This window comes from Centroberyx gerrardi, chromosome 5 (genome assembly GCF_048128805.1).
Source record: "Centroberyx gerrardi isolate f3 chromosome 5, fCenGer3.hap1.cur.20231027, whole genome shotgun sequence".
Taxonomy (NCBI): domain Eukaryota; kingdom Metazoa; phylum Chordata; class Actinopteri; order Beryciformes; family Berycidae; genus Centroberyx; species Centroberyx gerrardi.
Genome location: NC_136001.1, coordinates 21,509,023 through 21,532,899, shown reverse-complemented (window position 1 = coordinate 21,532,899; position 23,877 = coordinate 21,509,023). Strand labels below are relative to the sequence as shown.

Here is a 23,877-nt window from a genome sequence, read left to right as displayed (position 1 = left end):
GCATGTCTTGTAGCTCAGTGGGCAAAAATCAGCAAATCAGGTATAGACCTGTTATGATATTCCTCATTTCTTGTGCAGCAGGACCTTTACTGAAGTGTTGTGTCCTTAACTAACTTACAGAAAGTCACAGTGACCTGCAGTCTCTGTGGCAGAACTGATGTGATTATCATGGCTTAGAATGTAAAAATCATGCCTGGAATCTGAGATCTGTAATTGAATGTCCTGTGCAATGTACCAGGCTCACTCGCCTGCCCCCTTTATCAAATTGTCTGCTCTGATATGAACACAGAGCTAGAGTAGCTCACAGACTAATGCTATTACAGATGCATGTACAAGGAAAACATAGCATTCCTTTTTTATAAGGCTCATGCATTTCCCTCTGACAGATTACAATGTAATTGCTAGAGTGGTCGTTTCATTACGTTGTTATGGTCCTTGTTAGCATGCTCTGTTTTCCTGGTCATAGATGAAAGACCAGAGAGCTCGGGCTTCTATGATGTACCACTATTAACCAATAAAGTAATGGATGCAGATTTAACAAGGTTATGCCGTATAGCCTTCCAAGAGACCGTAAAGAGGTTAATAGGCTAAGGCATTATGCATTGTATACCAAATTTCTGGCAAAGATTGTGATCTAACTAGGAACAGAAACATTTTGTTCTGCTATGTGGAAATAATATGAATGATTTATTCCTGTTGTGAATACTGAGATTTTAATTTCACAATGAGTCTGAGTCTGGCAGCTGTGCTTAGTTGAGGTTGTGCTGATGTTTGTGTATGATCAGTCCGTCTGTCTGTCCTGCAGGAGTATATAGCCAAACAGTTCCGCTTCATGCAGAAGCAGATTGGCTATGATGTCCTGGCTGAGGACACCATCACAGCTCTGCTGCATAACAACCGCAAGCTGCTGGAAAAACATATCACCGCCGCTGAGATTGACACTTTTGTAAGCCTGGTCCGCAAGAACCGCGAGCCCAGGTGTGTATGTGTGTGTGTGTGTGTGTGTGTGTGTGAGTGTGTGTTTTCCGGGTACTAGCCAATATTCCTGTAGTATTTTTTGAGATAAGCAGTTTATATGCATCTTCATATCCCAATCACAAATATCTCTGTATACATGAATGCACAGAATCATTTTAATATAAACATGGAAACAGAGTGTTCACACACCGGGAAAAACAACCATAGCCAGGAACCCACAAGTAAGGACATGTGGCACTTGAAATGAACTCTGTCACTTCTGCTGAAATGTCCCCTTACTGCCAATTACTTTACATTGGTATAGAGAGTATATTTAATGGAAGTCTGGTGATTAAATGAATGTGGATTGGAATGTTTTGGTCATTAAACATACTAAACACACCATGTAAAGCGCACATTGTTCTCTCTGGGAAGATGTTATGTTTTTGCAGGGTCACATAATTGAAGTCTGGTGGCTGAGTTAATCTTAGGGGGGATTTTTTCAGAGCATCATGAGTGATTGAATTTTGTGTACCATGTCCTACGTCAGACGTATAAACATTCTTATCTATTATAAGGAGCCTTTGGGGCAACTGATGTATGTGTGCCTGTATTTCTGCGCGTGTGTGTGTGTGCTTTCCAGGTTTCTGGACTACCTGTCGGACCTGTGTGTGTCAATGAATAAGTCCATCCCAGTGACACAGGAGCTCATCTGTAATGCAGTGCTGGACCCGACTAATGGAGACATCCTCATAGAGACAAAGTGAGTCATTTCCCCTCACATATCCCCCCCCCCCCTTCCATTTCACCCATCTGCCCCTCACTCCCTTCTCCCACTCAGTATGCCGGTCATTTTATGCCCACTGCCATAAAAGCACCATGTGATATCCACACAGGGCATAAAGTAAAATACATTTCATTCATTGACCACTGAATAATATATGCTAATATGTTGAAACAATATTAAGATTTGCTTTGAATCCAGCCATTTTTCAGTGTTCATGGCAAGATGGGCCAAGGTTTTGCATTTACTCAAACATGATCCCAGAGACCTCTCTTTGCATTGCAGTTCTCACATTTCAATGGCAGGCAATGCTGCTGCCTGATATGAATAATACAAGTGGTGCAACTTTTTTTTAAAAGTTAGCACAAATACTCATTTCTATAAATGAACGAACATAATTTTGATAGCTTGAACTACCTGTGTGCAGACTGGTGCTGTCCCGATTTGAGATTGAGGGAGCGTCGCTTGGGGAGAACTCTGTGGAGTCAGAGGAGGATGAAGAAGAGGTGTGGCTGTTCTGGAAGGACAGCAATAAGGAGATCCGCAGTAAAAGCATCCGGGAGCTGGCCCAGGATGCCAAGGAGGGCCAGAAGGAGGACCAGGAGGTGGTCAGTTACTACAGGTACTAACTGGACCTCACTTTTCATGTGGCTGGCTGGGATGAAGGGGATAAGACCTGCCCCGACCTGACTTTATTTTGAACTGAACCAGCCAAGGAATGTGTGGCTCTGTATTAGAATCAGTACATGGTGCACTTGATTATTCTGTCAGTTTTGCATTTGTGACTCCACATCGAAAAATTGTCACATTTTGGGAGATAATATTTTTTATAGATTATTGCTTGTTACATTTAAATGGCATATTACATAATATAGGTCAATTAATCATTTTGTTTTAATTATTCATTACTGAATCAAGAAGATTTTGATCAAACCTCTCATGCAAAATGGGTCTCCTGTGAAGTTTAAAGTGCATTTGGTCACATTTTGCTGTTCCAAGTGTAGATCTGATTCTGGAGTGTATCTCTGTGTTACTACAACAGGTACCAGCTGAACCTGTTTGCCAGGATGTGTTTAGACCGCCAGTACCTGGCAATCAACAAGATCTCTGGGCAGCTGGATGTGGACCTGATCTTGCGCTGCATGTCAGACGAAGACCTGCCCTACGACCTGCGAGCCTCCTTCTGCCGCATGATGCTGCACATGCATGTGGATCGCGACCCGCAGGAACAGGTCACACCTGTCAAATACGCACGACTCTGGTCTGAGATCCCATCAGAGATTGCCATTGACGAGTGAGTCAATGGACAAATTCAATGGATCAAGCATTGTAGCATATTTGATGTGTCTTTGACTCTTATGTGGAAAACAAAAATCTCTCAAAAGTACGTATTTGCAGTGTTTTCAGGTTGTATGTTCTTATCTTTTGTCTCGTTGTAGCTATGACAATGATGGGACGTCTAAAGACGAGATCAAGGAGCGTTTCTCTCAGACCATGGAGTTTGTGGAGAACTACCTGAGAGATGTGGTGTGTCAGAGCTTCCCTTTTGCAGACAGAGAGAAGAACAAGCTTACCTTTGAGGTCAGTCAGACACATTGTGGATATAACATTAGAATCATCCTCACACCACAGTGGTCACATCATAATGGTGGAGTCATCAAGCCTGTCCAAACTGCTTTTTTTCCTCCTTCAGGTGGTGAATCTGGCCAGGAACCTGATTTATTTTGGCTTCTACAACTTCAGTGACCTGCTAAGACTGACGAAGATCCTGCTGGCTATTCTAGACTGTGTCCATGTGAGCACCATTTTCCCCTTCAACAAGCTGGACAAAGGAGATGAGAGTAAAGGTAGGAGAACCCTGGGTTGTCAGGGAAGGACCAAACACTTCATGGACATGGAGTTGACATGTATGTGTGTGTGTGTGTGTGTGTGTGTGTGTGTGTGTTTCCAGGTAGTAACGTGATGAGGTCTATTCATGGGGTAGGGGAGCTCATGACCCAAGTGGTCCTGAGAGGAGGGGGCTTTCTTCCCACCACACTCATCAGTGCCCCCAATGGAGAGGCTGTCAAGACCCAGACTGAACCAGAGAAACAGGACATACTGGTCATGGACACCAAACTCAAGATCATTGAAATCCTACAGGTGACGAGTGTGCATAAGAATCCACATGAATACACACACACACATAGATACGCATACTGTACACACATATACAGTAGCTGCCACCAGGTACAGGCCTGTTACGATATTCCTAATTTCTTGTTTAATCTTCTCTTCGCTGCCTCCCAAATATTCACCTTGTAACAGTCATAACAATCATCAATGTCCTGTGTTTTTCTGTTCTGTCCTGCAGTTCATCCTGAATGTGCGCCTGGACTACAGGATCTCATGTCTGCTTTCTATCTTTAAGAGGGAATTTGATGAGAGTAATTCCCAAACTGACTTATCTATAGCTGGAACATCGGAAGGGCCAAACAATATGCCAGGTCAGATCAACCTACGGCTGCATTGGTATTGGTATATTGCTAAGTATGCATTGGTGAATACCCAGTTATTGGTAAAGTCTGTTAAAAATATCTTTTTTTTTTATTCCAGGGGCACTGGATTTCGAGCACATAGAAGAGCAGGCAGAGGGGATATTTGGTGGAAGGTAGTCACAGTTTCAATGCAGAAAGAGTCATAAACAACACAAATAGAGGATGTGCCTTGATCTGTGTGTATGTGTATGTGTCTAGTGAAGAAAACACCCCATTGGACCTGGATGACCACGGTGGCCGTACCTTCTTGAGGGTCCTTCTTCACTTAACCATGCATGACTATCCTCCCCTGGTGTCCAGAGCCCTCCACCTGCTCTTTAGGCACTTCAGCCAAAGGCAGGAGGTCCTGCAGGCCTTCAAGCAGGTACCTCCACAGCGAATATACACATCTACACACGCCAGACCTGGAGCAAAACTGCAGCAATGAAAATTGTACCATTTGAAGTACTATATACTTACCCAGTGCTTGAACATCCTCAAAAGTGGACACATCACTTGCCAGATAAGCACTCTTTTCTCAAATATATGAAACATATTCAAATATTTAAATATATTTAGCTAGTATTCTGCACAGCTCTGACACATACATGCATACACATACAAATGCATTCACAATGACATTGGAATGAACAGTCGGCATCATTCCTCCATTCCTATTTGTCTGCCTCGTACTCTGTCTCTGTCTCTCATGTTGGAACATCTATGTGTTACCAGGTCCAGCTACTGGTCACCAGCCAAGATGTAGAAAACTATAAGCAGATAAAGTCAGACCTGGACCAGCTGCGCTCTATCGTGGAGAAGTCTGAGCTCTGGGTGTATAAGAGACAGGGGCCAGATGAGGGCATTGACGCAGGAGAGGGGCTCTCTGCTGAGCCAGAGCATAAGAAGGTACAGTATGCATCACAAAAGTCATACATAACCACGGGAAAGCCAGTCTCCACTAAGTATCTCTACAGTAAGGCCTTGTTTACCAATACAGTGTTTCTGGTTTATTCTGGTATATTCTGTAGGGTGACTCAGGTGGTTCAGACAAACCAAAGAAACCAGAAAGCACCAGCAGTTACAACTACAGAGTGGTGAAAGAGGTAACTATCTTACATCCTAAATGGTTAAGAAGCTACTAGCTGCTGTTGTTTCAAATGTTGTTGTATGCCCATAGTGCAGAGACTGACCGTCTTTTCCCTTACCCCGCTCCCTCACATTTTCTTCCTCTCTCTGCTCTCACTCTCCTCTATCAGATCCTGCTGCGGCTCAGCAGGCTGTGTGTCCAAGAAGGTCTTTCAGGCAGGAAGAGTAAGAAGCAGCAGCAGAGGCTGCTGAGGAACATGGGGGCTCATGCTGTGGTCCTTGAGCTCCTACAGATCCCCTATGAGAAGGTACCAATGTCTCTCTAGGAGATGTCGTTCAGCGATGTACTGTATGTGTGTGCATGGGTCTGTAAAGTGGACACAACTTCACCTCAGCCATTTTTCCAATCCAGGGGGAAGATGTGCGCATGCAGGACATCATGAAGCTAGCACATCAGTTCCTGCAGAACTTCTGTGCAGGAAACCAGCAGAACCAAGCCCTCCTCCACAAGCACATCAACCTTTTCCTCAACCCAGGGGTGAGCAGTCTTTCCAGAACACTCACCACCTCATGCCAATCATTTAAAGAAATCACTTATTTTGGTTTTAATCAACAACAAACATTGTCTTCTGGTGCCCCACCCCTCTTGCTCTCCTTCAGATTTTAGAAGCAATCACCATGCAGCATATCTTCATGAACAACTTCCAGCTGTGCAGTGAGATCAATGAGCGTGTGGTTCAGCACTTTGTCCACTGCATCGAAACACATGGCCGCAACGTCCAATACCTCAAGTTCCTACAGACTATAGTCAAAGCAGAGAACAAGTTCATCAAGAAGTGTCAGGACATCGTCATGGCTGAGGTCACACCTCCTCGCTCTTTCCACAATTTTCATACCCACTATTTCCTGTTGTCTAGCACATCAATGTAACAAGACCTTTTATTGTTTGGACTATGCCACAGTTTCTCCCTTTGTCATGTTGTAACTGTGTGTATCTGTTTCTGTTATAGCTAGTGAATGCCGGCGAAGATGTTTTGGTCTTCTACAATGATCGCGCCTCCTTCCAGACACTAGTCCAGATGATGCGTTCGGAGCGGGATCGCATGGATGAGAACAGTCCTCTGATGTACCACATTCACCTGGTGGAGCTCTTGGCTGTCTGCACTGAGGGCAAGAACGTCTACACAGAGATCAAGTGTAACTCCCTGCTGCCACTGGATGACATAGTACGGGTGGTGACCCATGAGGACTGCATCCCTGAGGTGAGATGAACTCCAATTGCCCAAATAGAGAAGTGCTGAGGATCTGGCAGCCACAGGAAACAATAAGGCAGTGATGAGGCAAACTGATTGCAGATCAGTGCTGCTATGACACACTATACATACAGGCCCAGGTTTTATTTTGTACCCACAGTAGCAGAGTAATACAATTAGGAATTCAAGATGTAAGATGTAAGAAGAGTACCTTAGGATCACTGTATAAATTTGTTGGACTGAAACTCATGGTTCTGTGTGGTCCAGTGAAAACACTTAAAGCAGTATTTGACTGGCAACAAACTCGGCTTAGCTTGACTCAGCTTGACTCACTAAATTTTTACCTTCACGTTAACCTTGCCTTCCAGGTGAAGATTGCCTACATCAACTTCCTGAACCACTGCTATGTGGACACCGAGGTGGAGATGAAGGAGATCTACACCTCCAATCACATGTGGAAGCTCTTTGAGAACTTCCTGGTGGACATTTGCAGAGTGAGGACAACCATACAACTCCATGGGAATTATAACTGCACTCAGGGAATGAGAATAATGTTAAAAATTCTATATGCCATTTTGTGATTTTTTTGCTGTTTGCAGGTGTGCAACAACACAAGTGACCGAAAGCATGCAGACATCATTCTGGAGCGTTATGTGACGGAGACAGTCATGAGCATCGTCACCACCTTCTTCAGCTCGCCCTTCTCCGACCAGAGCACCAGCCTGCAGGTACGTAACTGCAACCACTTTATCAGCTGTAAACCGCTACACCAAAACAGAGTACTCTGTACAGATGCAGCAACTTTTTTTTGAAGACTTTCAAGTTTAAAAGCATTTAACATTGCAATGCTGAGAGTGAATGCCCAAACCACTGTGCATTGTTTATAAAGAAATAAAAACATAAGGTATAAAAACATGTTGATGCTAAGAACCAGACAAGGATAAATTCACAATTGTTTAGATGAAGTAGGCTTGATCTATAGTAGTTGTGGATGTCAGTCAGACATGCAGAGCCGTTTTCCTCAACCTGTGTTGACAAAAAAAGACATAATATAAAGCCATTGCTATTCACTCTCCTTGTGTCGTCATGACCCCTTACTCTCAGCTAATATATCACGTGTACCGTCTTGAGGAAAGGTCACCTTTCTCAGAATATAACTTTACCGTGCCACTACAATTACGCTGTTAGTTAATTTAAGATAGAGTGAGGGGGAGCGGGGGCGGGCTGTTATCTCTTTGGTAATAAATGAGGCCTGGCAGATGGTAGATGGTTCAGCGTCAGGGGTTCCTCTCTCCTAACATAACTAAATACCGGCTAATGTTACTTCTAACCTCTAGCCTCTTATCGTATGTATCGTGCTGTAGGTGGCCCACAGTATGAATGTATGTATGGATAGATTATATAGTAGATACCCCATCTAACTTACACCAAATTGTGTGACATTACATAGAACCTACTAATTTGCAGCCTGGATTTTACATTAGAACCAAACCATCCACTGCAATGCTAAGTGCTCCTAAAAATAAGTGCTTCCATGGAATGTCTGAGAATTTATCTTCTGATTAACATCATTGCGAGTAGCTTGGGAGAAGGAATGTTCCGCCTCTCCCCCCATCAGTTCCTATTCATCAGTCGTATGTTAGTCTCAGCCGTTTAGAGCTAATTTGACATTACAAAGTTAAGGCCTATTACTGCTGATTGTGATTATTGGTTTCCTGTTGTGCTGTGGGATCATCTCCTTTGTTGATACACAAATACTTCACCCATCTCTCATATAAGGTTCTTTCCTTAGATTCCTATGAATACAATCTATTTTTAACAAAATATTTAAGCTACAACAAAAACGGATGCCTCATTTTGTGAAATATGAACAAAACTGGAGACACTCGTCAGACTGACACTTCCTAACCTGTCACTTGTTAAACCAATAATCTCTCTGGTTAGCTCTCTGATTTAATCCCAACAACAGAAGTGTTTTCTGATTAACTTCTGCCTTCTCACACTTCTCAAAAACAAGATAACATGGGATATATTGTTTTACAAATTCAGGGTTTGTATGACAGAAAACCATACGTCTGCAGTGATGACAGTTGTCCCAAAATGTATTTAGAAATATGTGGGTGACGTATTTACTTTTGTTGCATATATTGTATTTCTTTACTGCTTGTGTCCTCTGCTGCAGGCCTCTCTATTGGGGAAAATGATGAAGGTATTTGTTAATTTCAGCTGGGAAAGCACATAGTTGGGTGTTATAGATTCTTGTTGAATATAAGAGAAAAGTCTTTACGTATTATTTATGTATGTATGAGCATTCTCTGATGCAAGTACAAGAGAATTGATTCACACTGGGCAAGGTCGGTGGTCTGGGCAAATGTCTGTTTGTGTATTGATGGGTCTCTTGGGAAAGGAGTAAACAACCACTGAGTCTTACTACAGGTGCTATCACACCATCTCCGCTGCAGCACTGTGTGTGTGTGTGTGTGTGTGTGTGTGTGTGTGTGTGTGTGTGTGTGTGCGTGTGTGTGTGCGTGTGCGTGTGCGTGTGCGTGTGCGTGTGCGTGTGCGTGTGCGTGTGCGTGTGTGTGTGAGAGAGAGAGAGGTAACACGATGCAAAGCCACATCAGATTCTCAAGGAGAGTTGAGTTGCAAATGTCTTGTCTATGTTTTTCATACAGTCAGTTTTGTGGGTACAGTAGGTGACGGTCTATATTATGTTGAAGAAGGACATCGTTCTTCCCTGAAAGAACAGAAAATGTCTTCCAACTATAGATCAATATAATAATGTATGTCTTTCTGTATCTTCCTCTCAGACCAGGCAGCCAGTCTTTGTGCAGCTGTTGCAGGCAGTGTTCAGGGTCTACCATTGTAACTGGTTGGTCCCTGTCCAGAAGGGCTCAGTTGAGAGCTGTATCAAGGTGCTCTCTGATGTTGGTAAGATCACGATCCCCCTTAACACTTACATCACACTCTAAAACGTCCTGTCTCACAAGCCTTTAAGCTCTAAATCAATTACTTAGTCAATCACAATCATGCAGGTTTACCAATTTGCATAAGCGTTTTAAGTAATGACTTGTGAGTCTAATTGCATTTACCAGTTAGAAGTGAGATTCATGAGCAAATGTTATTGGAGCTGAATCATCCTTAGACTGCCTTTGTGGCTCTGTGTGTGAACCTGCCAGCCAAAGGCAGAGCGATAGCCATTCCGGTGGACCTGGACAACCAGGTGAACAACCTTTTTGTGAAATCCAACAACATTGTCCAGAAGACGGCCATGAGCTGGAGACTGTCTGCTCGCAATGCTGCCCGCAGAGACTCCGTGCTGACCGCGTCACGGGACTATAGGAACATCATCGAGAGACTGCAGGTATGTGTGTGTGTGTGTGTGTGTGCTCATTCGTGTGTGCTCATTCGTGCAAGCATTGAGTGTGCTCCTGTGTTTGGGCTGTAGGACATTGTGTCGGCTCTCGAGGACCGTCTGCGTCCGCTGGTCCAGGCTGAGCTGTCTGTCCTGGTGGATGTGCTGCATCGGCCCGAGCTGCTCTTCCCTGAGAACACAGACTCACGCCGGAAGTGTGAGAGTGGAGGCTTCATATGCAAGTAAGCACATGCACATACCTAAGGCTGCGTTCACACCAAGTGTGTTTGGACCAGTTCAGTCAAACTCTGGAGCGTTTCCTCTATTAATTCAGTTCGTTTGGGCAGGTGAGAACAATACCATTCGAACTCGTTGCACACTGAGATCGCCTGAAAATGATGGTCTCGGTCCTCTTCCAAGTAGATTGTGGTACGGTTCATTAGAAGTGAGAACTACTAGAACTACAAGAAACGACCCCGAAACACATGGTTTTATGAGTACATTGTTTGTTGTTCGACTGTTGTTCCATACAGACGGATGTTGACATCTGATAGTCAGCAGTTACTCATGCTTGGAAAGCCTAGCATTACAGAATGAACTGAGGGCAAACGCAGCCTGCCTGATGCTCATATTCAACTTTTTCTTCATGTGTTGTTACCTGGTATGAAGACCAGCGATGGTAAATTACGGCAAATAGTGCAGGCAAGTCCATAGTTAAAGTTATAGGAACTGGATTCAGATTTGTTTTGACTCCCCCACTCCCTGGCTGCCAAAATCTTTAAGCTAGCGGGATGACAAGTTACCAAAACTCTGTTCAATAAACAAGCAACTTGTGAGTCCATGTGACTTCTGTTTACAGCCCTGGTTCGCTTGTAATTGGGCAGTGTGAACCTAAACGAAGCAAATACAAAAATGCCACAAAGTAAACTTTTCAACTATGGTTCAGACCAAAGAAAACAAACTGTAGGTGTGATCGCACCCTAACTCTGCTCATGCCATCTAATCCCTTATGATTGACACATGATTGGGTCTAGTCGTTAGAAATGAGACTTATGAGCAAATGTGCTTGTGCAGGCTGATCAAACATACCAAGCAGCTGCTGGAGGAAAATGAGGAGAGACTGTGCATCAAAGTCCTGCAAACGCTTCGAGAGATGATGACAAAAGACCGCGGCTATGGAGAGAAGGTAGGACAAGCTGCCAAGCACAGACACAATCTGTTTCCAAAGTAGGATGAAATACTCTACTGCAATAAACATCTAAGTGTGTATGTTGTTTATACAGCATAATGTATGCATATGTGGGCGAAAAATAGATTGAAACTTTTTATATATTATTATTATATGACCGTTATTATATTTTCAGAACATATTTAAACACAGATGCACACATCTGTCGGATGAAAAGAATGTCAGAATATCAACTTTTCAGGAACTAAGACCTTTTCAGGAACTAGTTTAGCTTGATGTCATTGCATTTTTGACATTATCCAAACAGTTTTGAAAGGATTTCGTAATAAGCCCATGAGGTTGGAGAATTTTCTCAACCAGTAGAGGACTGCGTAATCCCTCACTTGAGGTGAAAACACGAAAAACACAAAAATTGGTGTTAGGAGCAGCAATATGTTTTTTTTAAGATCATTTTTAATATATGTATTTTTTCATCATATTTCCATGTAGGTGTACAGTAGTATATGATGTTACAGCATAATAGTTTAGAAGTGTATGCCTTTGAAACTCAGACAGCTCTCTTTCTCACACATACACACACACACACACACACACACACACAGACTGACTGCCAGGAGTGTCCTTGTTTCGAAAGGACTTGGCTTGTCCCTACTGGCACCATTCTAGTTACATTCACCTCTGAGGTCAAGCAAGGCAGGGTTGCTCACTGTTGCCAGGCCTTCTTAGAAATGCCATCAGCTCCAGTTGCAGTATGGGACTACACTAACTCTGCTCGTTGTTTGGCTAACACCCATTCCTAAACACTATTTCCTCTAAGTTGCTGAAGTTCCTAAGTATTTCTACAGTGCTTACTCACATAACCAACATGTCATACTGTATGGTTGACCTCTGCTCTAGCTTCCTCCTTCCTGTGCTGTTATCTAACCCCTCAACCCTCTGTTCTCTTTCAGCTCAGGGCCTTTGATGATGAGATGGATATGCCTAAGGTTGTCCCTCTTTTTCTTCTATTCATGCCCTTGTTCCTCTGAGCTCCTGTCTGCTATGTCTGTGTAACACTAGTAGTGGCTCTGTAACTGTACTGTAGCAGCTGTAGCTGTTGTGGTGAGCTGGGGCTCTAGGCACAGCTGGTAACACATAGCAGTAGGTTGTTTCTCTCTTACACACCTGTTGCACTGTCTGGCGTAAACGGTGAATTGATCAACCGAAAGGAGTGAGAGAGAGAGAGAGAAGTGTGAGTACTGTATCTCACCCGACTGTGTGTTGCTCAACAGTTTTCTGTTATTCCAAGTTCTAAGGTGAGTCACTTGCTGCCCGGGCCAGCTGCCAACGCTGCATTTGTGTGTGTGTGTGTGTGTTCAGTGTCTCCACACTGGACAGTCATGTGCCCTACTTTTTGTCAACACATTCTCCACTTCATCAAATCTATTAAAAGGCCCCTTGGTACTAATTACATTTAAAAAGTAATTCCAGTTAAACACTCCAGTCACATTTCAGTCAAATCAGTTCCTTCCCTCTCATGTTCTTTTCATAAAGTTCTTTGTTCTGTTTCTCTGTCTCTGTTCCTAATGCTCAGCCCTTTGTAGGGTGTTTCCCCTGTATTTCCTTTAAGCGCCAATAGGGGGCACTGTGACTGTGTGTGTGTGTGTGTGTGTGTGTGTGTGTGTTTTAATGAATGTGTGGGGCTGTGAGGGGCTGTGGCAGGCAGTGAGGCTGTGTCCTAGTTTTCCTTGCCTGCGAGCTGCACGATTCCTGGGCGCCTGCCAACTCTGGGCCGAGGTTACATAAGAACCAGGCTTTTTTTCCTGGAACTCAGCCCCTCCGCTGATGTGTGACCTTCAGCAGTAATTGCCAATAAAAGTGTGGAGGAGCTGTTTACCCACACTGCCTTTGTGTGTGAGTGTGTGCGTCTGTGCACGCGTGTGTATAAAGGGCAAGTTGTGGGGGGGTATAGGGGCTGTTTGCATGAGAAAACGAGAGAGAGAGAGAGAGAGAGAGAGAGAGATGGGAGGGTTCCCTATACACACCTGCTAAGTGTTGTATCTCTGAGCGCCTCCCCATAAAGACCAACTCTGATGTAACAGCGGCAGCGGGGAGGAAATAGGCTTGCCCACTCGTCCATTCCTCTCCCACTCTGCCAATCTCTGTTTTCTCGTCACCTCTTTCTTTCTGTTGGCCCTGTTAAATCATTCTGACATAATTCCTCAACTATTTTTTCTTTCCCTCTGCTCCTTCCGCTCACTCCCTTTCTCACACAAGCGCACACCCACTTTGTGCAAACTTAATGAAGTTGGCAGTGAGTGTTTGTTTGTTTGGTGCGATATGGAGGCTCCCCACACAGTGCCTTGTTGGCTCGTGTCTCCTTTATTGCCCTATGAATAAAGTGCAATAGCATGGTATAAATGATTGAAGTGAAACAGGATGAGTATGTGAGTTTGTTTAGCAAGAAATATAGGTTAAATTGATTCACATGACATTTGACCATGAAGCATGTTTACAGTATTCTGCACAACAGGTACTGACTTGTCATTTTTTGATGCAGGGGTTGCAAAATATGTATTTTTTAACCCATGGTCACGTACTGTACAGCTATTCCCCATAGCTAAATGTCAGTGAGGTGTTTTGTGAGCAAATCTCATTGCTCTTTGCCTGTCAGTGTTATGTAAGTGCCAGAGGAGTTCACTATACACAGTGTTGGGCTTTTACTCTCTTTTAGCCTCCCCTCTCCACCTGGCCTCAGCTGTGTGGAGTCTAGTCAGTGCAGTTATGCAAGACCTAGCTGACCATGTTGGAAGTCATGTCTCATCAATGAAAAAGTAATTTTAATTTTTTTCTTGTCAGCTTCTAGATTGCAAGAGAGCATCTGGGTCTCTCTTTGATTTACTCAGCACGTTTTCTCCAACACTAACACTGGTCCTCAACCCACTGTGGTCAAGATGGAATTCCTTTGACAGGTCTGCTAGAACTAGGTCGGCTGCAATGAAAATGACAGCGCGCACTCTTTTAATTTGGTCTCCTTTACTGCTTTAGGAGCCTGCACACAACAGGCAGTCCAGTGGTAAACCCCGGTATCCATATCAGTCGCCACTGGTTTAAACATGACTCAGTCGACGCCTGCAAAAACACAAACACATGTACATTTGCACACATGCCGAAAAACACCTAAAGGCAGAATGCTTCCTCTGTGTGTGAGCGTGTGTATGTGTGTGTATTTCCTCTATTGTTGAACTGAGAGGTGCGAGCCTGATCAGGGGCTTGCCACGGGGAGATTCCAGCTTGGTGGAACTCACTGTGGTCGGGGCGGATGTGGCAACTGTGAGGGGTTACTCTGCGGTGACTGTGGTCAGACCGGGGGCGATTAGCTGCACGTATCTGCTCTGATCAGCACCCTTTGTAATGCCTGTTGTCTGGGTTTGATGTGGTGACATCGAGGCAGCGTCCTCCACAAGCCTGAGTGCAGCGCTGAGCCCAGAGGCCTCTGACCTGCTGCTGAACTCTGCTCCCCCACCTCACGGCTTGTGATCCATCATATGTACAGCACAAGTGTCTCCATGTGTTATGCATCCTTACTACAAGTACATACCAGCATCTCTATGAAATACCTGCTGCAGAGATGGATAAACCTTGGTAGCGTATTTGGTGAGCAGCAACCAGCAACACTACATGACAAAAGTCGCATAGTCTGCCATTCCTAAAACACACCTTCTGAACATAGATACATAGATCACACAATGCCTGCATAACCTGCATTATACTACTGGCCTTGGTTGAGAGAGGCTAGTTTAATTGATGCTGGGGTAGCATGTAATTTTTCTCTGTTTGTGTGTTTGTCATTCCCTCTCTCTCTCCCTGGACTCCGTGGACTCTTGGAAGATTAGCCAATGGGCTAAAAGAGATCCAAATAAAATAAAATAAAATCCCTCTCTCTCTCTCTCTCTCGCTCTCTCTCTCGCTCTCTGTGTTTCTGGTGACAGATGGGCACTGTAAGCAGCTCTGTGTCGCTGGTTTAGTGGCCTGGTTCCTTATGAGAATGATTATGTAACCCTAACCTCCATCACCCCTCTCCTCTCTCCTCCCCTCGCCCTCCCCTGCTTGTGTGTCTTTTTATGTAACAATTTATTTGAAGCATTGCCTTTCACTAGGCCCTTTTCCCTTTGGTGCACACATACTGTAGATACAGGTGGTGAATTTTAACTATTGATGCTTTGTAGAAATACTGTAAAACCTGCATACGCATTGTTTGCTGGAGCCATCAAGGAAATCAGAAAGCAAGCATGGGAAAACAACAGAACAGATGTATTTTATTAATTTGTCTAACATGTGACTATTGTGCTTTGCTGAGAAAACTTTTTCTGACAAAACTCTTTGGACAAAGTGAGTGTTTCTCACTTCTCATCCCCGACTTTAAGTTTTTATTTAATAGTCAACACTGTACACACCTCCCCTCTCAGCTCTCCAAACCCTCCATAACCATAATATGATCCTGGTCTCTAACGTAGAATCAAAAGCAAGGCAACTCACACAAAGCAGACCTTTGCATGGCCACTTACAGCATAATGAATGATACATCATCTGGTTATTAACCCTGTGATTGTTGATATTGGCCTTTCCTTACTGCATGAATACTAACCCTGTGTTTGTGTGTGTTGGACTGCTGTGCTTACTCACCCCACTGCACCCAGGAGCTGGATCTGAACCAGCCTGAGAAGCTGCTGGAGGACCAGAAGAGGGTAGGTACTAAAGTTGACCGCATGGCAGCTCAACCCAAAACTCCAACACTACAGGGATTATTTTTGGTGAGATTAGGTTTTAGACACACAGCTGTCTTCATTTCTAATGAAAAATTACTCTTTTGTTACCTTTTTCCTGCTTTGTATTCTGATCACTTCCCTTTAACACTACTACAAGCCCTAGGCAGCTCACCGCTTTGTTCTCAAAACCAATAAAGCGTTTCACACTAATTGTTGTGTAATTGGGGGGAAAGGATGACCATTTTAATTGCTTTTATGCCATAGATTTCCTTCTATTTCCCTTCTCTAATGTTGTATACGGCAATATGGTGACGTTACAGAATCCCGGGTATGTCAGTAATAGAGGATGGCTCCGATATGGATCTTCCACAATATTCATACTGGTTAGAGTTCATCAATACATAATTATTGTCTGCGAGAAAAGGACATAATTTCACAAGCAGGTATTCTCAACAGCTGTTTTTCTGTTGCATGTGGTTAAATGTCAACTATCATTCACAGCCCTCTGAAAGTGTAAATCTATCTTGAAATTTGAGTTAATTCTCTACCTCTAAACCTTATTTGTTGAAAGCCCATTTGTCCATTTGTCCCTCTCCCCCAAACACTAACAATCTGTTGGATTTGCAAATTAGTTTAACAAATTGAATTATTTTAAACACTGATAAAATGCCATTGTATTGCCTACAATGCCTCTACATAGTCCCCTTCCCACCTATGGTTCTGGTTCTGTTTGGCAAGGTCAGAAGTAGGCAGAAGTTGAAGGCAGAAGTTCCAGTTTCAAGCTCACGATACTATGTATCGTGAGCTTACAGTCCGCAGGGTTGTAACATAGGTGTAGATGATGTTCTGTGAGAAAATAGTGAGAAAATGTGACTCATGACTCTCCATGAAAGATTAAAAAGAGAAATATTTAATCCTTTATTCACTTGTCTACCATTACCAACACTACTTGATAGTACTTACAACCTCGTCACAGTACAGTGGTCTCCAAGGAGACCATTGGTGGAACAAGTCAAGGATTTAATTTTCTTAGCGTGATTGATTTTGAGCGATATTGATTTTTTTGTTACACACAATGCATACAATTGATTCACTTCCTGCCAATGAAAGGTGAGAGTGGCATATTTCATATCTCCTAGATAAGCCAATCCCGACCTCCAGAGCATAACCATGGCAGCAGAATTTATATAATGCCACTCTCATTTATCAAGGACCACCCACAGTTGACAATGATCTGCACATATTCACACACACATACACAAAACCCTTTTCTTTTCGCTTCGCTATTCCCCATGGGAGGTCTGTCAGGTACCTATTGGCTGTGGTTGCCATAACAACAGCAAAGTCGTGCTGCTGACTGCTTGACAGTGGATGAGTCGCGACGTGGGAGGGTTGGTCCCAGGTCGGTGTGTGTGAAAACCAGGACCCTACGTTGTCACTGCACAGGGTCACTGTTGCTGACGATAACCATAACAAGCTTGCTTAGAAATTTGGGTTGAATGAATCCTTGAAAGTGAGTAAAATAGTTTATATGAATGGGTGGATCCATTGCTCTGAAACAATGCATTATAGTGTGTAGTAGCCCTACTGGTAGGTGAGCTGTCATTTCTCAGTTCAGGTGTGTTCCAGTGGCTCTATCACATGTAAACTGCAGGACATATTGATGGAACATGCGGCACATTGTCCCTGTGTTGTACTCCGTCTCAACTCTCCTTGTCTCTGACATCATATCGTTAAGACCTTGCATTTCCTTCCCCCTTGTAGGGTGAGGCACTGAGGCAGATTCTGGTGAACCGTTACTATGGCAACTTCCATCGGAGTGGTGGGCGGAGAGACAGCCTGACGTCATTTACCAATGGCCCCCTCAGTCCAGTAGGACCCAGCAAAAACCAATCAGGTGAGAAGACATGACTGTCGTCAAATAGAGACTTACTCATCTCTGTGTAAATACTGACACTGAGCGTAGAAGAGAATTGTTAATAGGATTAATAAGCGTACATTAGGCCAATCAAGCCACTATTGCTGATGACAACATCGCTTATTGAGCTGATCTGATGTTGAAATGGGACTGAAGCCACCTGCCAAAGAGAAGCATGACTTTGGTATCAGTGTTGAATACAACAACTGCCAAGGTGCAAAGTCCAGCTAAAACTGCTCCTTTTGGTTAGGGGAAGTCCTTCTATAGCAAGGTCCTCCCAATATGTTATATAAGGATGGAGCTCTATCTGTCTGGCCCTGAGCTGGCTATCAGGTCCAGGGTTGAGCTGTGAGCTGCCCTTTGAGCACACAAAGCACAACACTCTTATCACCACCTGATAACACAGTCATTCTGTTACTATCTGTAGTCAAAATACTGAAGCATCACATCTCTACTCACAGCTTCTCCTTCTATGTGAGTTATTTGTTCTGGGCTCTTAACTAGAACATAAGAGTCGACGCTCTATTAGCATATAGCTATTGGAGGACATATTGGTGCGAACAGTATGTGTTGAGAGCCTGTTTAAATGTATAAATTCAGTGCTAACATATTGACCTAGTAATCAGAATGCATATGGACTGTTGTGTTATATCACACAGATAGCAGTGTTTTCACATGCAGTGTGAAATGTGGGTGACATGTATATATCCATAATGCAGCACTATGATGTACATAATTATGATAAATGGCCCAAGTGTTGATATTCATGACAGCATGCTGTTTGAACAGTTAGCAGTACTTTAGCTCTTCTGGAAGACAGATAGAAAAATACCCTGGTTCCTGGTTCACCATCTCTCCCATGTGCACCAAAATGCTGGCACACTTCCAGACCACAGGAAGTTTAACCCTCCCCTGTGTGATCCATTTTTCACTGTTGCTAGGTGACAGGCTGCTACTTCCTGTGAAAACAGCCTTGCACCTGTTGCAGAAACAAGAGCCAGGCTGAGAATTCCATATGTAGCCTGAGGTTGGGGCCTTAGGGGGGAATGTGCAGGCAAATCCAAGTACAGTGAATAGCACCAATGTACTATAGCACTGGGTTAATAACAGGTTAACATCGTAGTAGTATATGTAACTTACAGGTGGTAAATAAATCGTTCAGCACTTTGTATGTGCCAGGTAATATGTGCTGTATGTTGAAGTGACTGAATGAATGTCTTGCCATACATGATGAGTGAGGGATAGGGTCTTTAACAGGTAAAGAACTATATATTAAAGACTATCTTTATTTTTCTCTTGTCTGATTTAAAATCACTTTGTAGAATGTTATATCAAATCTCAACATCAAGCATCATAATTCAGTGTATTAAATAGCAAGATCTAACTTTTTCTTCTTTGTGAAACTAAGGCTATCATGTAGAGATATTGCAGTTATTTTCCCAAAAGAGAAAACGAAAATGACTCAAATTGTTTTCTAAGAATTCAAGGCTCAGAAACATTTCCCTAAACTTGTGGCCACATGATTCAATTATGGCCTTCTAACTGTAAAATGGTAGCATCCAATATTTGGAATCTTTTTGTGTGCATGGTAATGAAACCTGGTACGTCAGCACAGTGAGCCCAGAGAGGGGGCTTACTTTTTTTTTTTTTTAGGCAAGGAAATGGAGATGATCTTCTGTCACCTCTGTTTTCATCTACAGTATGTGAAGTTTAAGAAGGCTAAAACAAGGTAAAATGAGAGGTCATTTTCCCCCAACAATATCAAATACATGCATATTGGAAATTCAAAGGGCTATTACTAAAATAAGACCAATATGATTTTTTTCCACATACAAAGCATGGCTTGCTACAATCTTTGTATCTTCACCAGCTCCTTAAACACCCTGTCACCCATGTATTCTATCACCTCAGTAGGTACATATTACCTGTTAAATACCTGCAAATTACTTAATTTACCTTTTACTTCTTACCCAGTACTTCAACAAGACTGTGTATTAAAATACACACAATATTATATTTATTCTTTTTTTTAGCTTTTTACCTCTGCCAACAGAGTTGGGCAGGGGTTATGTTTTTGCCCCATTCCGTGTGTTTGTTTTTCTATTAGAAGGAAATCTCAAAAAGTTATCAAGGGATTTTCACAAAACTTTGTGGAAAGATTGGTCATGGGGCAAGGAAGAACTGATTAACTTGTCATACCAATTGGGAAAAGGGGGCATGGTGGTGGGCATGGCTTCTCGCAAAAAGGCATATAATGTACAAACGGATTCATATAACACCATCAAACTTTATAGCCTATCAGCAGACATAAAAAGGGGAAACCCTCCATTATTGGCCCAATCAAACAACATGGGGGCACTGGAGAGCTCATTTCCAGTTTAGACATAAACTTTGGTACAGTAGTAGAAGGGCAGCCCTAATTGCCACTGAACAAATATAGAGCTGATTGGCCATGTGGTGTTGCGATAATTGGCTAAAATGCTTAAAAGTGGCTAGAATTTGAACAGGCAGATCTCATGTCCCATTTCAGGTAAAGGGGCATGGGAGAAATTATTAACTTTCGGTGAAAATCCGACATGTGGAACTGGCACATCTTGACTATTGCATAGTGTTAGCGGAGGTATGCACTCTACTGAGTGCCATCTAGCTTGTAAATGCAAGGTTTGTTGCCATTGAAAATGTATTTGAACTTACTGTATATCTGACATGACTGGAAGGGATCTTTTAAGTGTCTTTAATCTCTATTAGCCTCAAGAACTACAAGAGCCACATACCTGATCCTGATCCAGACCTTTAACCCCTTAGCCCTGGCTCCTGTCCCTCTGTTTCTGTCTTGCAGGACTAGGGGGCCCCGGGGCCCTGAGTCGAGGGGAAATGAGCCTGGCAGAGGTACAGTGCCACCTGGACAAAGAGGGAGCCTCTGACCTGGTCATCGACCTCATCATGAACACTACCAGCGACCGAGTCTTCCAAGAAAGCATCCTCTTAGCTATTGCACTGCTGGAGGGCGGAAACACCACCATCCAGGTCAGTCAAACCCAACTGTCCACCATACTAATATGGATGCTGGAAATTGAATGAATCTTTTGTCTGCCGTCTGCTGACACTCAAAAAATGGCATTGTTGATGTACTCAACTGCTACAATGTGGCTGTAAAAGTCTGTGGACCTGCCATCCATGATGCTGCGACCAATAGGAGGTCTATTCTATTCTGATCCCACATCGCAGCGCTATAGAAGCTCTGCCACCATGATTGGTGAATAGAGCACACATTTTGTCGTGGATGGAAGGGTTCACTCCTAGAGGCCGTACAGTATGTGGGTCAATGTGCCACCATAGCTGCACCATTACATAACGACTGCAGATCCCCTCCCCCTCATATCCACCACTATGGATTCAGTTCAAAGGCCAGGCTAACTGCTAATGGTGCCTCTGGCAACTAGCATGATGTCAGCAGTTTGTAGAGCAATTATAATATGAAAAAATATTTTTCAATTAGTCAATTTGGATCATATTTTGTGTGCATCAGGCAACATACAGTATATGAACGTTTATTCTCTGTCTATTTCCTCTAACCTGCACTACTCCACCCCCTCTGACTCTAGCTGTTTGTCTCTATATCTGTCTGTCTGTTGCCCTGTCTGTTGATCTTTCTATCTATCCATCTGTCTGTCCGTCTGTGCGTTGTTGCGTAACTAGGGGGCTTGTATAATCAGATTAGAGTGAGGAAGCCGCTGTAGCGGAGATAATGCTTTGGCTTCCCACGGCTGCTGCAGAGCTACGTCACGTGACCAGTGTTACATAAGGCCTGTGTGAATGAACAATGAGGAATGTCTCAGGCTTCAAAACATTCCAGCCTCTCTCCCGCTCCCTTTGCGTTTTCTTGCTGGCCCAAACTGGGTCATGCTGGGCCCCCGGAACTGGGGCAGTGGGGAGAGAGGGCGGAGGGACGGGGGAACACAGAGGGGATTGAAGAGAAACTGGAGCTCCTCTCACCGTAGCTCTCTAAGTTTGTTCTGAAAGGAGGCTTCTTTACAGGAAAACGTACTCTGCATGCAATGGTCAAAACATTAAGTTTGTGTGAAATACTTGACAATTGCCTAACAAATGTCAAGAATTTGAGAGTGAGTCCTGTCTTTCCAACTGCTTACTGTATTTTTGTATACAGACTGCGAGGTATGATGCTTTACAGGTAGGCTAAAACCCAACGTCCAACATACTTTTTCCACAAACCTACGAGCGCACTTGTCCTGCATTGATTTTCTTATATCATTGCCATAAGATACATCTTAGTAACTGTCACTCTCTACCTTCACCACCTAGAAAAGATATAAGACAGACTGTGATCACTGCTCTCTTTCAGAAGGCACACAAAGGATAATATGAGTTGGCTTTTGTCTGCGTCTTCATTTTATTGACATGTCAAGCTGAGCACCTGTTCAGTGTTGGATATCTTGATCTCACGTAACATAGTTAACTTTTTACTCATGACCTACATAGCACACAGAAATAAACCACACTGAATAACTCATGATTGCATGCACAGTCACTCCCTCACACACACTCTTTCTGCTGTCATGCAAAGACAAGACGGAGTGTCCGTAAGACGGAGTGTCTGAGGAACTGTGTGTTTCAGGCTAATATTATTCAAGTCAATTCATGTTAGTGCTCTCTAGAGTTGCCGGCTGCTAACTAGTCTGCTTTATTTTTGTCACATTCCTGCTTTTCTGCGACAGCTATGGGAGAGCTGTGACAGCTGTAAATTGTGTTGTGACATGGCGACTTGTGACATTTCACTCGTCAGCCATCTGGCATGTAACCTCATGTCATGCTGTTCTGCTTCCTTCCAGGACACATGCACTGCACGCAGAGAAAACGCTGCAGCTTTACAGGTGGATTTGTGCCAGACAGTATTGTATAACTACAGAATGGGCTAGACACACGCTCATTTAGTAAAAAAAAAAAAAAAAAAATGAAGAGATCACAATGGCTGATTGGAGGAAAGGAGTCAGAGGAAAAGAGAAAAGGAACATGGAGGAGAGAAGAACTGCAGTTCCATTTGGTTTGCATGTGGTGCTGCCTGACGTGAGAGGGAGAGGGAGGGAGAGAAGGAAAGGGAGCGCGAGTATAAATAGCTGTTATATAACATCCCTTTGTTGATGCCAAGTGGCGGAACGGAAGGAGAGAAGGGAAAGCGCTGTGACCTTGTTTTTCAGAGCTGTCCGCCCCCACCTCGCCCCACTCCTCTCAGTCTCATTCCACTCAGGGTTTGTCTCCATGGATACAGACAGGCTCTGTGTTTACTCAACACTACAGGGGGCCCCTGAGATGCCCATCCCTCTCTTCTCTTTCTCCTTCATCCTCCTCTGTCGCCATCACTCCATTCTCCACTTGGCCACCATGTGTTACTTCATCCGTAACGTCATCTCTCCATCATGCCACTCTTGTCCTTGCTTTTCAAGTGCTATCAAAACACAGATGGCTTCTTGATATGGCAACAGATTTTGCACTTGAGTGTGAAAAGGCCAGCACTGAAACACTATGAAGGCATGCAAAGTGGTTAGATATGAAAGTTTAGGTTTTCTATTCTGATTCATTTAGTCAGGATCATCTAGCCACATATAGCTGCAACCTCACAAACATCTCTCAAGAAACCATAAAACGAAAGCTTATTGTACTGTACTTGTTCAGACTTTGTCGTTGTTTCAATGACTCACCCACTCCACTAAGCTCAGCTCAGTTCTTAGAAACAGGGTTTAAGAACTAAGACTCTTTCAGTCTGCTGCTGGTGTCTGACAACTTTCCCCGTTGGTTAAAATACTTCATAGACCTACACATTAATCTCGAACCTCAATCAATCGCACCAGAAACAGACTTATCTTTACCGCAGTGAAATCTAATAGCTCAACGAACCCTGATCCATAAGAAGAAATACCTCTGCCAGCATGGTGCTAGTCCCGCCAGCCCTGCACTGCAAACCCCATTACACAGTAAGATTGAATGCAGTAGCTCTAACAGGGGATATCCTGGGGATGAGAGCTGCAGCATTTATAAAACGATAGGGAGTG

The 23,877-nt window shown here is 43.5% G+C and overlaps 1 protein-coding gene across 1 annotated transcript in view; it reads left to right on the top strand.

Moving 5' to 3' along the window:
- The window catches only part of LOC139927333 (inositol 1,4,5-trisphosphate-gated calcium channel ITPR1-like), a 78,695-nt gene that overhangs the window by 31,362 nt on the left and 23,456 nt on the right, over nucleotides 1-23,877 (top strand). The window contains exons 17-42 of the mRNA XM_071919433.2: nucleotides 806-978; nucleotides 1,601-1,720; nucleotides 2,169-2,363; nucleotides 2,784-3,035; nucleotides 3,181-3,322; nucleotides 3,435-3,588; nucleotides 3,693-3,883; nucleotides 4,095-4,227; nucleotides 4,337-4,391; nucleotides 4,477-4,642; nucleotides 4,993-5,166; nucleotides 5,289-5,363; nucleotides 5,517-5,654; nucleotides 5,759-5,884; nucleotides 6,007-6,207; nucleotides 6,357-6,608; nucleotides 6,968-7,093; nucleotides 7,199-7,327; nucleotides 9,410-9,530; nucleotides 9,779-9,963; nucleotides 10,048-10,196; nucleotides 11,029-11,140; nucleotides 12,094-12,129; nucleotides 15,823-15,870; nucleotides 17,656-17,788; nucleotides 20,649-20,836. Of these exons, the coding sequence (XP_071775534.1) occupies nucleotides 806-978; nucleotides 1,601-1,720; nucleotides 2,169-2,363; nucleotides 2,784-3,035; nucleotides 3,181-3,322; nucleotides 3,435-3,588; nucleotides 3,693-3,883; nucleotides 4,095-4,227; nucleotides 4,337-4,391; nucleotides 4,477-4,642; nucleotides 4,993-5,166; nucleotides 5,289-5,363; nucleotides 5,517-5,654; nucleotides 5,759-5,884; nucleotides 6,007-6,207; nucleotides 6,357-6,608; nucleotides 6,968-7,093; nucleotides 7,199-7,327; nucleotides 9,410-9,530; nucleotides 9,779-9,963; nucleotides 10,048-10,196; nucleotides 11,029-11,140; nucleotides 12,094-12,129; nucleotides 15,823-15,870; nucleotides 17,656-17,788; nucleotides 20,649-20,836 (3,774 nt within the window). The remainder of the gene's footprint in view (nucleotides 1-805; nucleotides 979-1,600; nucleotides 1,721-2,168; nucleotides 2,364-2,783; nucleotides 3,036-3,180; nucleotides 3,323-3,434; nucleotides 3,589-3,692; nucleotides 3,884-4,094; nucleotides 4,228-4,336; nucleotides 4,392-4,476; nucleotides 4,643-4,992; nucleotides 5,167-5,288; nucleotides 5,364-5,516; nucleotides 5,655-5,758; nucleotides 5,885-6,006; nucleotides 6,208-6,356; nucleotides 6,609-6,967; nucleotides 7,094-7,198; nucleotides 7,328-9,409; nucleotides 9,531-9,778; nucleotides 9,964-10,047; nucleotides 10,197-11,028; nucleotides 11,141-12,093; nucleotides 12,130-15,822; nucleotides 15,871-17,655; nucleotides 17,789-20,648; nucleotides 20,837-23,877) is intronic.